General features: G+C 39.0%; 1 protein-coding gene across 2 annotated transcripts; it reads right to left on the reverse strand.

Annotated features, from left to right (window-relative positions):
* Positions 1-300: 300 nt before the first annotated feature.
* On the reverse strand, positions 301-9,601 carry prdx5 (peroxiredoxin 5). 2 transcript variants are annotated; one of them, XM_038292180.1, is made up of 6 exons: positions 9,467-9,601; positions 6,913-7,047; positions 6,699-6,830; positions 6,564-6,602; positions 6,419-6,483; positions 301-622 (listed from the first exon to the last, which is right to left on the reverse strand). In XM_038292180.1, exons 1-6 carry the CDS (start codon positions 9,560-9,562, stop codon positions 517-519), a joined length of 573 nt encoding a protein of 190 aa, XP_038148108.1. In that variant the 5' UTR covers positions 9,563-9,601; the 3' UTR covers positions 301-516. The 2 variants fall into 2 exon arrangements, with proteins under 2 accessions (XP_038148108.1, XP_038148107.1); XM_038292179.1 differs by lacking the exon at positions 9,467-9,601 and adding an exon at positions 8,489-8,645.
* Between the last annotated feature and the right edge of the window lie 2,156 nt (positions 9,602-11,757).

An 11,757-nucleotide genomic window follows, 5' to 3' on the forward strand; every position in this document is an offset into this window, starting at 1 on the left:
TGTCTGTGTCTTTCCAGGGGGCTAATCAGGTTTTCACAATCAAATAATTACGACTTCAAAGAATGTCTTATTATTAAGCCTAGTTTTAACTCATTCATGTTTACATTCCCTTTTTCCAGCAGCTAAGTGTTTACTAGTTTGCCACACCTGTTCAGACCAGAATTGTGAATACAGTCTGTAAACAAATCAGCTTGCATTTATTTGCAAACGTTGCTGAACAAGTGTAGAGTGTAAAGCAGCAGAGCATTACTTTTTTTTTCTATACAGAAAAACAAATGGATCAAAATAAAGCACACAACAAGGAAACTACTCAAGTTTATTACGGTAACTATTAAGTAACAGTATACAAAGACTAATGGGCTGTCCTAGGAAGTTTTCTTCTTGTCATAATTGTGCGCATTAATCACCATCCTCCTGTAACTAGGCTCCAGCATTTGTATTCGTCTTTGGGAACAGGGCCAAGCTTGAGTGGGTATGAGGTGACGGGGATGGCGTGTGTTTAGAAGCAGCAGCAGCCTACAGCTCAGCTAGAATGTTGGAAGAGAGACTGCAGGTCAGGCCGGTGCCATCAGGCTCCACATTGATCATCTTCACGACTCCGTCTTCCACCAGCATTGCATACCTGAAAAACGTAAATCAGAACAGATTTAGACCGTAATCCAAAGGTCTATTTGTAGAAGTGTAAAGCTGAGTCTGAACTAGGGCTGCAACAACGAATCGATAAAAATCGACTTTTAAAAGCGTTGGCAACGAATTTCATCATCGATTAGTTGTGTCGCGCGATTATTGCGTCATCCGCCGCGCCGCCATCACTGCCTCTTGACTGAAAGAGGAAGAAAAAAAAAAAAGGCAGAGCGAGTCAGCGCCGCAGGTGCAGTGTTGCCAACTCAGCGACTTTTCAGACCCCTCCAGCGACTATTTTTCAAAAAAGCGTTCTAGCGACAAATCTGGCGACTTTTTTCGGTGTCACTGGCGGCTTTTGGAGACTCTTACGTGAAGGCATGTATCGTTCCTACTCTGCCGTGGGGCGCCTCCCCCACCCCAATCGTGTTTTCCCGCAGGAGTCCCTCTCAGCGCTGCAGTCAGAGCCTCAGCGCCCAGACTGCAAATGAAGCGCGCATGCACCGGGATTGACGGCGCAAATTGATCACAATAATTAAAATAGCCTGCGCTTTGTAAAGCGAAAAAAGTGATAACATGCAACTTTTTTCAAAAGAAATTAACATGGCACGGAACCACCATGTTTGTTTGGTTTTAAAGTTGGGAAACGTTACGGTAGTTTCTCAGGTAGCTCATCTGATGCTTTCCTTACCGTGTTAGTAGGTTACAGACAGTGATAAGGTTGGCTACTTATTTTACCTTTAATTTCATTTGAATTAGCTTAAGCAGCGTTTATATTTTCTTTATAAATAAATTAACTTGCAAATTATGAGGGCAAGGCTTTTAAAGTTTAAATCTTCTGGCGAAGATAAAGAAGATCCTGCAATTTATGGAAGTAAAGCAGAATAAAATCCAGCAAGATCAGTAATATGTCAATTAATTATCTGCCACATTCACATGTAAATATCTGTCTTTGGAGGATGTGTTTTTTAGCACCCCTAGTTCTCTCATTTTTATTCCAAATACAGTTTATAATTTGAATCACAGGCAATTTTTATCTCTATGGTTCAGTATTTTCTCAAGTAGCAACTTTAACTGCTATACTTTCCTGTCTTAAAAGGCAGAACTCTTCTAGTCTAAAAAAACTCATTTGTTGAAATGGGGGGGGCCTATTGTTTGAACCCCTTAGGGGCTTTTAAAAACAAAAATGTCTTTTTTTGCGCTTTATGAAACAAAGTAGCCTATATTTTGTGGATGTACATCTACATTTCTCATGTAAGTTTGCGTAGTTTTAACACAAACATTTATTTTTCATATTGCACCAGTACAGTTAACGAGCAACCTGTACTTGTGTGCTTGTTTGTTATGTCTAAAATGTTTATTTTGGAATAAAGAGGTTAATATAAAAAATATTTTTGGTCCGATTCATCGATTAATCGAAAAAATAATTGTCCGATTCATCGATTAATCGAAAAAATAATTGTCCGATTCATCGATTTTTAAAATAATCGTTAGTTGCAGCCCTAGTCTGAACCAATCATAAAAAGATTGTAAAATCATTTTATAAGTGTTCCAGAGATAATCAGAGATCAGATTGATTGCTTCCATGTTGGCTTAGCGATACTTTTAAAATTTTGTAAACCCTGCAACTGTTTGTCATATTAAAAAAAAAACACCATATTCAGTAAACAAGCACCCCATATCATGAAAGAGGGGTCTGGCTGCAGAGCTGCACTGTGAAATCTCTCCCACTGTTAGAACAGGAAGCTTATTCAAAGACTTTCAAAGTAAAAGCGAAGTTAATTCAAAGGCTTTCTAAAGTAAAAGCTAGCTTCTATAAACACCCCGGGAAGCCACCTTCTTTTCACAAAGAAGTGCTGTTATGCTGCAAACTTTTGTACAAGCGCAGTTTTACTCCCCACCAAACTCCTATCTGGTATAATAGATACAGGTGCTGGTCATAAAATTAGAATATCATGAAAAAGTAGATTGATTTCAGTAATTCCATTTAAAAAGTGAAACTTGTATATTATATTCATACATTACATACAAACTCATATATTTCAGATGTTTATTTTGTTTAATTTTGATGATTACAAATGACAACAAATGAAAATCTCAAATTCATCATATCAGAAAATTAGAATATTGTGAAAAGGTTCAAAATTGATGGCCCCTGGTGCCACACTCTAATCAGCTAATTAACTCAAACCACCTGCAAAAGCCTTTAAATGGTCTTTCAGTCTAGTTCTATAGGCTACACAATCATGGGGAAGACTGCTGACTTGACAGTTGTCCAAAAGACGACCATCGACACCTTGCACAAGGAGGGCAAGACACAAAAGGTCATCGCTAAAGAGGCTGGCTGTTCACAGAGCTCAGTGTCCAAGCACATTAATAGAGAGGCGAAGGGAAGGAAAAGATGTGGTCGAAAAAAGTGTACAAGCAAGAGAGATAACCGCACCCTGGAGAGGATTGTGAAACAAAACCCATTCAAAAATGTGGGGGAGATTCACAAAGAGTGGACTGCAGCTGGAGTGAGTGCTTCAAGAACCACCACACACAGACGTATGAAAGACATGGGTTTCTGCTGTCGCATTCCTTGTGTCAAGCCACTCTTGAACCACAGACAGCGTCAGAAGCGTCTAAAGAGAAACAGGACTGGACTGCTGGTGAGTGGTCCAAAGTCATGTTCTCTGATGAAAGTAAATTTTGCATTTCCTTTGGAAATCAAGGTCCCAGAGTCTGGAGGAAAAGAAGAGAGGCACTTCATCCACGTTGCTTGAAGTCCAGTGTAAAGTTTCCACAGTCAGTGATGGTTTGGGGTGCCATGTCATCTGCTGGTGTTGGTCCATTGTGTTTTCTGAGGTCCAGGGTCAACGCAGCCACATACCAGGAAGTTTTAGAGCACTTCATGCTTCCTGCAGCTGACCAACTTTTTGGAGATGCAGATTTCATTTTCCAACAGGACTTGGCACCTGCACACAGTGCCAAAGCTACCAGTACCTGGTTGAAGGACCATGGTATCCCTGTTCTTAATTGGCCAGCAAACTCTCCTGACCTTAACCCCATAGAAAATCTATGGGGTATTGTGAAGAAGAAGATGCAATACACCAGACCCAACAATTCAGAAGAGCTAAAAGCCACTATTAGAGCAACCTGGGCTATCATAACACCTGAGCAGTGCCACAGACTGATCGACTCCATGCCACGCCGCATTGCTGCAGTAATACAGGCCAAAGGAGGCCCAACTAAATACTGAGTGCTGTACATGCTCATACTTTTCATGTTCATACTTTTCAGTTGGCCAACATTTCTATAAATCCTTTGTTTTTATTGGTCTTCAGTAATATTCTAATTTTCTGATATGATGAATTTGAGATTTTCATTTGTTGTCATTTGTAATCATCAAAATTAAACAAAATAAACATCTGAAATATATGAGTTTGTATGTAATGTATGAATATAATATACAAGTTTCACTTTTTAAATGGAATTACTGAAATCAATCTACTTTTTCATGATATTCTAATTTTATGACCAGCACCTGTATGTGCTACATAGAAAAAAGTCTCTGTATTTGGATCACTGGATGGAAAAGGGCATTTGGTCTATAACAGATTTTTTGAACGACAATGGAGGTTGGCTGTCCTATGAGGATTTCTGCTTACCGTATAATTGAAAACGCTCCTATGCTCAGTATATTACAGTCATAAACTCAAGTCTAGCAGCAAACATGTGCTGCATGCAATTCCTGAAGGCTTCGAATACAACCTCCGAAATAAACTTCTGGTCCTGACAGTGCAGGAGACCCCATTTTGCAGGTCTGCAAACAAAGGGTCCTGACAATGCAGGTCTGCAGCCAGACTCTTAAAACACGAAGCTACCACCATCAGGATGATGAGCAGGGTTAGCTCTTCCTCATAGCATTTGTATTTTTAGGTTGATCTAATCAGAACACCTTCGTCCTCATGTTTCCAAACAGGACCTCTTCTGACTTTAAACGATGGCTTTCTCTCTGTTCTCTCCGACAGATTTTAAAACTACAGGTGATGCAAAGCAAAGTTATCTGTAGGCATTTAAAGTCGTGGGGAAGCGGCTGTTCCAACGGCTGTAGTTCTGTATTCTCCCAAGTGGTACCCGGCTTTACAAGAGTGAATAAAGTGAATGTGATTGGTCAATTATTAAGAGGGCAGGATTGTTGTGGCGGAAGGTTTGCAAGCTTTCGGTTGCGGCCGCTGTCTCGGAAGCATCTTGCTAACAAGTTAGCAACTTAGTGCTAGTAGGTTCCTAATGGGAAATTACATTGGGACCAAGTAGCACTGAGCAACGACACTGTCAAGGAACACTATGGACAGCAGTAACATGCAAGAGGAGGAGAGTTTTCTGTCGGAAGTGGATGAGTCTCCTCCATCATACATTTTTTATATAGAGGAGGAAAGCGGGGGCAAAGTTGTTGTGGAAGAGGACGCCAGGGCGACAGAAGCTTGATTTGGTGTAGAAGGCTTACAGCCATACATGATTGAGCCCTTGCCTCGCAACGCTGCCAGTTCTGTTAGCTCTACACCTGCTGAAGACACAGACGTCCATCCCCATGAACACTGGGACGGAACTCAATGGGAAAGGAAATGATTCTTATTTCAACTGTTGCGTATATTGGCTGCGACATATGAATCAAGATGCTATGACCGAAAAAATTTGATTGACAGATGACCGCTGATACATGATTGGCTGAATTTAGGTGTACAAAATAACGTATAACTAACTGGCCTGCATAAGATGACAAAAAAAAAACAAACAAAAAAACAGATTTTAAGAGGATTTTTTCTTAAATAGACATTTTCTAACTTTTGGGACGATATGGTCTGATAAAGAGTACATTTATATGCATGTTAAAGCCAGAATGATTTGAAATTTAAATATGACCTCCCTACGACTTTACAGCGTTAAATTCTTGTATAATCCAGGCGGTTCAGATCGTGATGTAGATGTGAAACTATTTGCATAGGTTATTGGCATTTAATTCAGAAATAGACATCTTAAAATGTGATGCACACAATAGGAGCAATTTCTGAGTTACATGCAATTTAATGTGACTTATATTTGTGTATTTATAACCCAGCTCTACTTTCTTTCTCTCATTCTATAAAGGGCAGATTTGTGGGCGGTATGACTCAGCCACTCCAAAGACTGCTTCTCCTATCTAGCATATTCAGCGATGGGTCCAAAGTTTGAAATACAAACTTCCCTCCAGAAAAAAAAAAAAAAAGGCTTTTACCGGGCAGCTGGATATTTTCTGAGCTCATTTAGTTACCACCCTAGGACTTCTGGCAGTAGTTTGTTGCTCTGGATTTTTAGGGCACTGAGGTAAAGGTTGTCAGCTAAAAGTGCAAACGCCTAATATAAATATACTAACTTCTTTAATATGCACCAGTTGCCTTTATTCATATTATTTTGGACAGAAGGAAGGAGATGATATTGGGAGAGAAATAGAAGACATTTCGTAAAGGTCAACAGGTCCAGGACTCAAATTAACAACAGTTGTCAAGGACTAAGGCTGCTGTAAATGGTCACATGCTTTAACCCCGGTGCTGCCGCATCGGCCCTTTTTCCATTTTTAACTCCACTCTATGATCATATGCTACTTTGTGCCAGTTTAAAACACTGAGTCCACATTAAATACCATGAATTTGCCCTTTTAATGTGAAAAATTCTAACTCGACTTTAGAAAAAAAAAAAATATATATACTAACTCAGAACTAAAAGTAAAAAGCAAAGCTTTCGATCGGATATTTCATAATGAAAAACAAATGGTTACCTTTTGGAGCGTTGGTTGCCCAGTACCTGCACAATCTTGTCACTGTCAAGCAGCAGGTCGACTGCCTATAGAAACACAAGAGCTAATGTGAACACAGACTTGAGACTCTGAGCCAAACGGGCATATTGGAGGCATTTATTTTTACCTTTGCAAATGCACCAGTGGGATCAGCCAGCATTCTAACCTGCAGAGGAAAACTGACAATCAAAACAAATTCCCCAAACTTATTGTGAATTTCTACATAAATTTGCTTTTTTATTTCTCCCTCTCAATCATTTACCTTTCCCTCTGCTCCATGCTCCTTTCCCCATGCAGCCATGACAAATGCATCATTGACGGAGATGCATGCCACCTCATCTATACCTTTACTCCTCAACTCACCAGCTTGCTGCACAAAGCCTGGAAGATGAGTCTGTAAAGGACAAATACGGTCAGCTGATGCAGAGATCAGTGGGCAGAGGAGAGGCCAAGCGCTGGTAATGGGTTGGGCTCACCTTAGAGCAGCCGGGGGTAAAAGCTCCAGGTACAGCAAAGAGGATGCCTTTCTTCCCCTTAAACAGCTGATCCATTGCTACTTTATTCCCTGGTTCGCCCTCATGAACCTCCACAGCAGGAAGAGCTTCACCAACCTGATGCCATTTAACATAAAAAAAAAAGTAAATAAATAAACTGGATCCAAGGATTTAAGAAAACAAGCATTTGTTCAATGAAATAAACACTAAAATACAATGTTGCTCCTAATTTGCATTTAATGAAAATAATAAATTGAGACTTGGTAAAATGTTAACTTTCTTATACTGTACCAGCTACAGGCACTTTTTTTTTTTTTTTTTTTTTTTTTTTTACAATCCAAGCATTGTTTTAATTTTTACCATATGAAAAACTATGATTTAATAAAAACTTCCTTTAATCTTTATAAATTTGTCAGAGTAGACACAAATATGGTTATAGAGGAAAATGTAAAGCAAGTGCAATTTCATAATAATTAAACAAATATATTTAATTTATAAATTCTGGTAGTTTGTTTCTAATGTGTTTGACAGGCACATAAATTACAGCAAAATCCACAACTAAATGACTTTTTTTTTTTAACAAATATTTTAAAAAGAAATTCCTTTTGAATGATTTGGATTGAAATTACGTGAATCAATTTTGATTTACTTGAAAATAAATTAAACCCGAGTAGTTGAAGTAATATGAATAAACTGCATTGATTCTAACAAAGAGTAACAGCAAATAATGAAAACAAACTTGTTTAGATGGTAAAACAAAAATCAGAGCGATAAAATTCCACAATACGCAATATCGGCTAATGGCCACTAGATGGAGACAAATCAACCCTTTCTTTCCCTTTTTTTAAAACTTAACTTTATTAGAAACTCTAAGGTGCACAGCGGACATCCGTTATGGTGAAATAATGCAAGAAAACAGGATACCATGAAACACAAAAAAAGTCGTTCATGAAAGTGCATATATTGGCTGTTATATACAACTTTTTTATGTTATTTGATTTTTTTTATTAAATACCGATTTCAAAGTTTAAAAAATATATTGGAAGGGTTAAAATATATTACATCATACTATTCCTTTGAGGCATGGTTACACCTTTTGTTAAGCAGGGTCACATCGATGATTTTTGTTGTCATTAACAAACCGATTAAGAGCTTTATGAGTCCCAGTACAGTCATCTTTGTTAAATACTTTATTGCATCACAGCTTAATTTACGTAGAAAATAAACGTGCATCGCAAAGGGCGTCTTTGAATAAAAAAAACATATACTTAAGAAACAGTTGGAAAAAAAGTCGTGCTACCTACAATTCTCACTTATTACCAAACGTTATGTCTCAAAGTTTGACGTAAGCGGATAAATCTGGTCTAGTATGCAAAGCGGTAAACAACAATATGCAAGAATCTCAGATGCGGCAGTCATGGCGACGGTATAAAAGTTAGCAATGCATGGTTTCAGCTGGAAGCCGTGCACAATCTAACTAGGCGTTTCACCGTACAAATCCGTGCCCCCCTTCCTTAAAGAACAAACGGCGTACAGCTAAGCTAACGTTATCTGTTACCTGAATCGGCATCTTGTTGAGCGGAGAACAGTGCAGCAGTCTGACGCACCAGAGGACCCTGGGGGTTTTAAGGAGGGAGCCTGTGATGGTTAACATGATGGCCCTGCCTTAGCTGCGCAGCTAACCAGCTAGCGTTTCGGAATGCGTCATGACGCCATGACGTCGCGTCACATTTTTCTTCTTCTCTTATTTTTTTATTGGCGGATGGCAACCAACTTAAGGTTCAGTTACCGCCACCTACCAGACTGGAGTGGTTATCAATGATGTCAGAGGGAAGTTATTAATTCATACCACGAATCTGCATATTATCTATCTATCAATATCCATACACACTCACATATAAATTAATATGTGTGTATATGCACATGCATACACACACTTATATTACTTTAAATACGATTAAATTATCCAGTGTTTTAAAAGAAAATCAAATTAACTGATTGCTAGCACAGTAAGTACAAGTCTCTGTACTGGTTCCCTATTCTGAATAGAACTATTAAGTCCAGCATGACCAATTCTAAGTCGAGATACGACTACCTCTTCTTTCCGCCTTCCATTTGTACAGCTATTACCCCCACAGTCTTGCATTTTATTTAGATCTCTTCAACTGTTTTCACTTGTACTAAAGTTATTTACTGTCTCAGACTCCAGCAAGCCTGTGGACGTGACCCACCCTGTAGTTGACATCTCTCAGGTTCAGGCCTGCTAAATTTTAATCACAGCCCAAATATTAGCTACCAGCTAAAAGCCTGTGGTAGGAGCTAACCCCATGATCCGACTGTTGCTAGTATGCAAAGCGGTAAACAACAATATGCAAGAATCTCAGATGCGGCAGTCATGGCGACGGTATAAAAGTTAGCAATGCATGGTTTCAGCTGGAAGCCGTGCACAATCTAACTAGGCGTTTCACCGTACAAATCCGTGCCCCCCTTCCTTAAAGAACAAACGGCGTACAGCTAAGCTAACGTTATCTGTTACCTGAATCGGCATCTTGTTGAGCGGAGAACAGTGCAGCAGTCTGACGCACCAGAGGACCCTGGGGGTTTTAAGGAGGGAGCCTGTGATGGTTAACATGATGGCCCTGCCTTAGCTGCGCAGCTAACCAGCTAGCGTTTCGGAATGCGTCATGACGCCATGACGTCGCGTCACATTTTTCTTCTTCTCTTATTTTTTTATTGGCGGATGGCAACCAACTTAAGGTTCAGTTACCGCCACCTACCAGACTGGAGTGGTTATCAATGATGTCAGAGGGAAGTTATTAATTCATACCACGAATCTGCATATTATCTATCTATCAATATCCATACACACTCACATATAAATTAATATGTGTGTATATGCACATGCATACACACACTTATATTACTTTAAATACGATTAAATTATCCAGTGTTTTAAAAGAAAATCAAATTAACTGATTGCTAGCACAGTAAGTACAAGTCTCTGTACTGGTTCCCTATTCTGAATAGAACTATTAAGTCCAGCATGACCAATTCTAAGTCGAGATACGACTACCTCTTCTTTCCGCCTTCCATTTGTACAGCTATTACCCCCACAGTCTTGCATTTTATTTAGATCTCTTCAACTGTTTTCACTTGTACTAAAGTTATTTACTGTCTCAGACTCCAGCAAGCCTGTGGACGTGACCCACCCTGTAGTTGACATCTCTCAGGTTCAGGCCTGCTAAATTTTAATCACAGCCCAAATATTAGCTACCAGCTAAAAGCCTGTGGTAGGAGCTAACCCCATGATCCGACTGTTGCTGAGCTATTGTTTAGTTTTAGATGTTTAGATATGGAGATCAATTCAGATTTTAAACCTGGTTTCCCTTTTTACTCTTAGAAGCTGCAGAGGACATGAAGAATGGTGCAGAGACCAAACTTCCAGCAGAACAAGCACCCTGAGGAATGGCCCCAAGTTCATACCTAAATCCAACTGAAAATCTGTGGTAAGACTTAGAGGCATAGTGGAGGATTCTTGCTAATTTTTGAAAAGCTCCACCCTATACACTTAAAAAAAAAAGAGGGAACGACCATTAAAAGCATGAGAGAATGCACAAGCCCATTTCTTCAAGTTCACGCTGTGTTTAGAAGTTGCCATTTGCATTGTTCATACAAGCTTACTTTCTAAAAGATTTGCAATTGTTCCACCATGTCAGACTCACCAGTAAGTGAAAATGGGGATGAGCATGAAGGACAGCCTTACGTAAACATATCAGAATAATTGACAATTAGGAGGACCACTTATTTTGATGAGCATCCTTCACTCTACTTTTAAGAGATTTATATTCAGACACTTTCCATCCAACCTAACCAAGCTATATTAATATTGTAGAAGCTGTGAGAAGTCAATAAAAGACAGGAAATGATGTGTGTTTTATACCAGAAAAGGCTAATCGGTTTAGAAGGCTTGGCTGGAAATACGCTGTCACGACACAGCAGGACATTATGTACTTTCTTTTGTGTATAAGAAGTTTAAAGTAGAATAAATAGGCTCTGGATTTATGGAGCATAGTTTTAAAATTACATTTTTACCCTGTCACCCCAGCAAACGCGGGTCAACCATGAGATTCTGGTTAAGAGATATGCCAGTGGCTTTAAGCTTCGGCTTAGCCCCTTCAGAAATAAAAATAACACAGGTCACAATCTGTTTCAGTAAAAAAAGTGAAAGGGTTTTAGTGTTTCTAATTAATTGCTGCTATATTTATATCAATAAGGATTAGTGTGGATTATTTACGCAAGAACAACTAATATAGGTTTATTGTTATAGATGATTCCTTACCGAACTCTTGGATAATCTTAAGAAAATAAATTAAAAACTTATTTCACAATGAATAGCTATGTAAAAAAAAAAAAAGAATAAAAAGAATAAAAGAAAATGCTTTGCACCTGAGAGCAATATAATCAGGAACTTACACAGGTCATTTCAGAGACACAAGGCAAAACAAAAAAACAGATGGAGACCAACTAAAGCCAAATTGATTTAGCGGAATGGGCCGATTGACTTTAAAAGGATTGCATTAACACCAAGGCTTCCAGTGTGGACGCCTGCATGGGGATGGTCAGCGGGTGTAAAACACAACAGCACACACACCTACGCACACATCCACAGAGATATGAGACCAATGATATGTGGTGGTGGTGTGTCCGTTTATTACACAACACAAAGCACCTACAATTATCCACTCCCTGCAGAGCCAGACAGTGGAAGATCCTGTTTTTTTTTTTTGTTTTTTTTTCACAGTGGATTTAATGTGAACATGTTTAGAC

Source organism: Cyprinodon tularosa, unplaced genomic scaffold (assembly GCF_016077235.1).
Source record: "Cyprinodon tularosa strain WSP-4 unplaced genomic scaffold, ASM1607723v1 ctg31, whole genome shotgun sequence".
Lineage (NCBI taxonomy): Eukaryota > Metazoa > Chordata > Actinopteri > Cyprinodontiformes > Cyprinodontidae > Cyprinodon > Cyprinodon tularosa.

Excerpts from the sequence above, each read along its gene's own strand:
- prdx5 (XM_038292180.1), bottom strand. The coding sequence starts at position 9,562 with ATGTTAACCATCACAGGCTCCCTCCTTAAAACCCCCAGGGTCCTCTGG. Across the intron at positions 6,603-6,698 it reads AGCATGGAGCAGAGGGAAAG|GTTAGAATGCTGGCTGATCC; the intron begins GTAAATGATTGA and ends TTTCCTCTGCAG. Across the intron at positions 623-6,418 it reads GGCAACCAACGCTCCAAAAG|GTATGCAATGCTGGTGGAAG; the intron begins GTAACCATTTGT and ends TACGTTTTTCAG.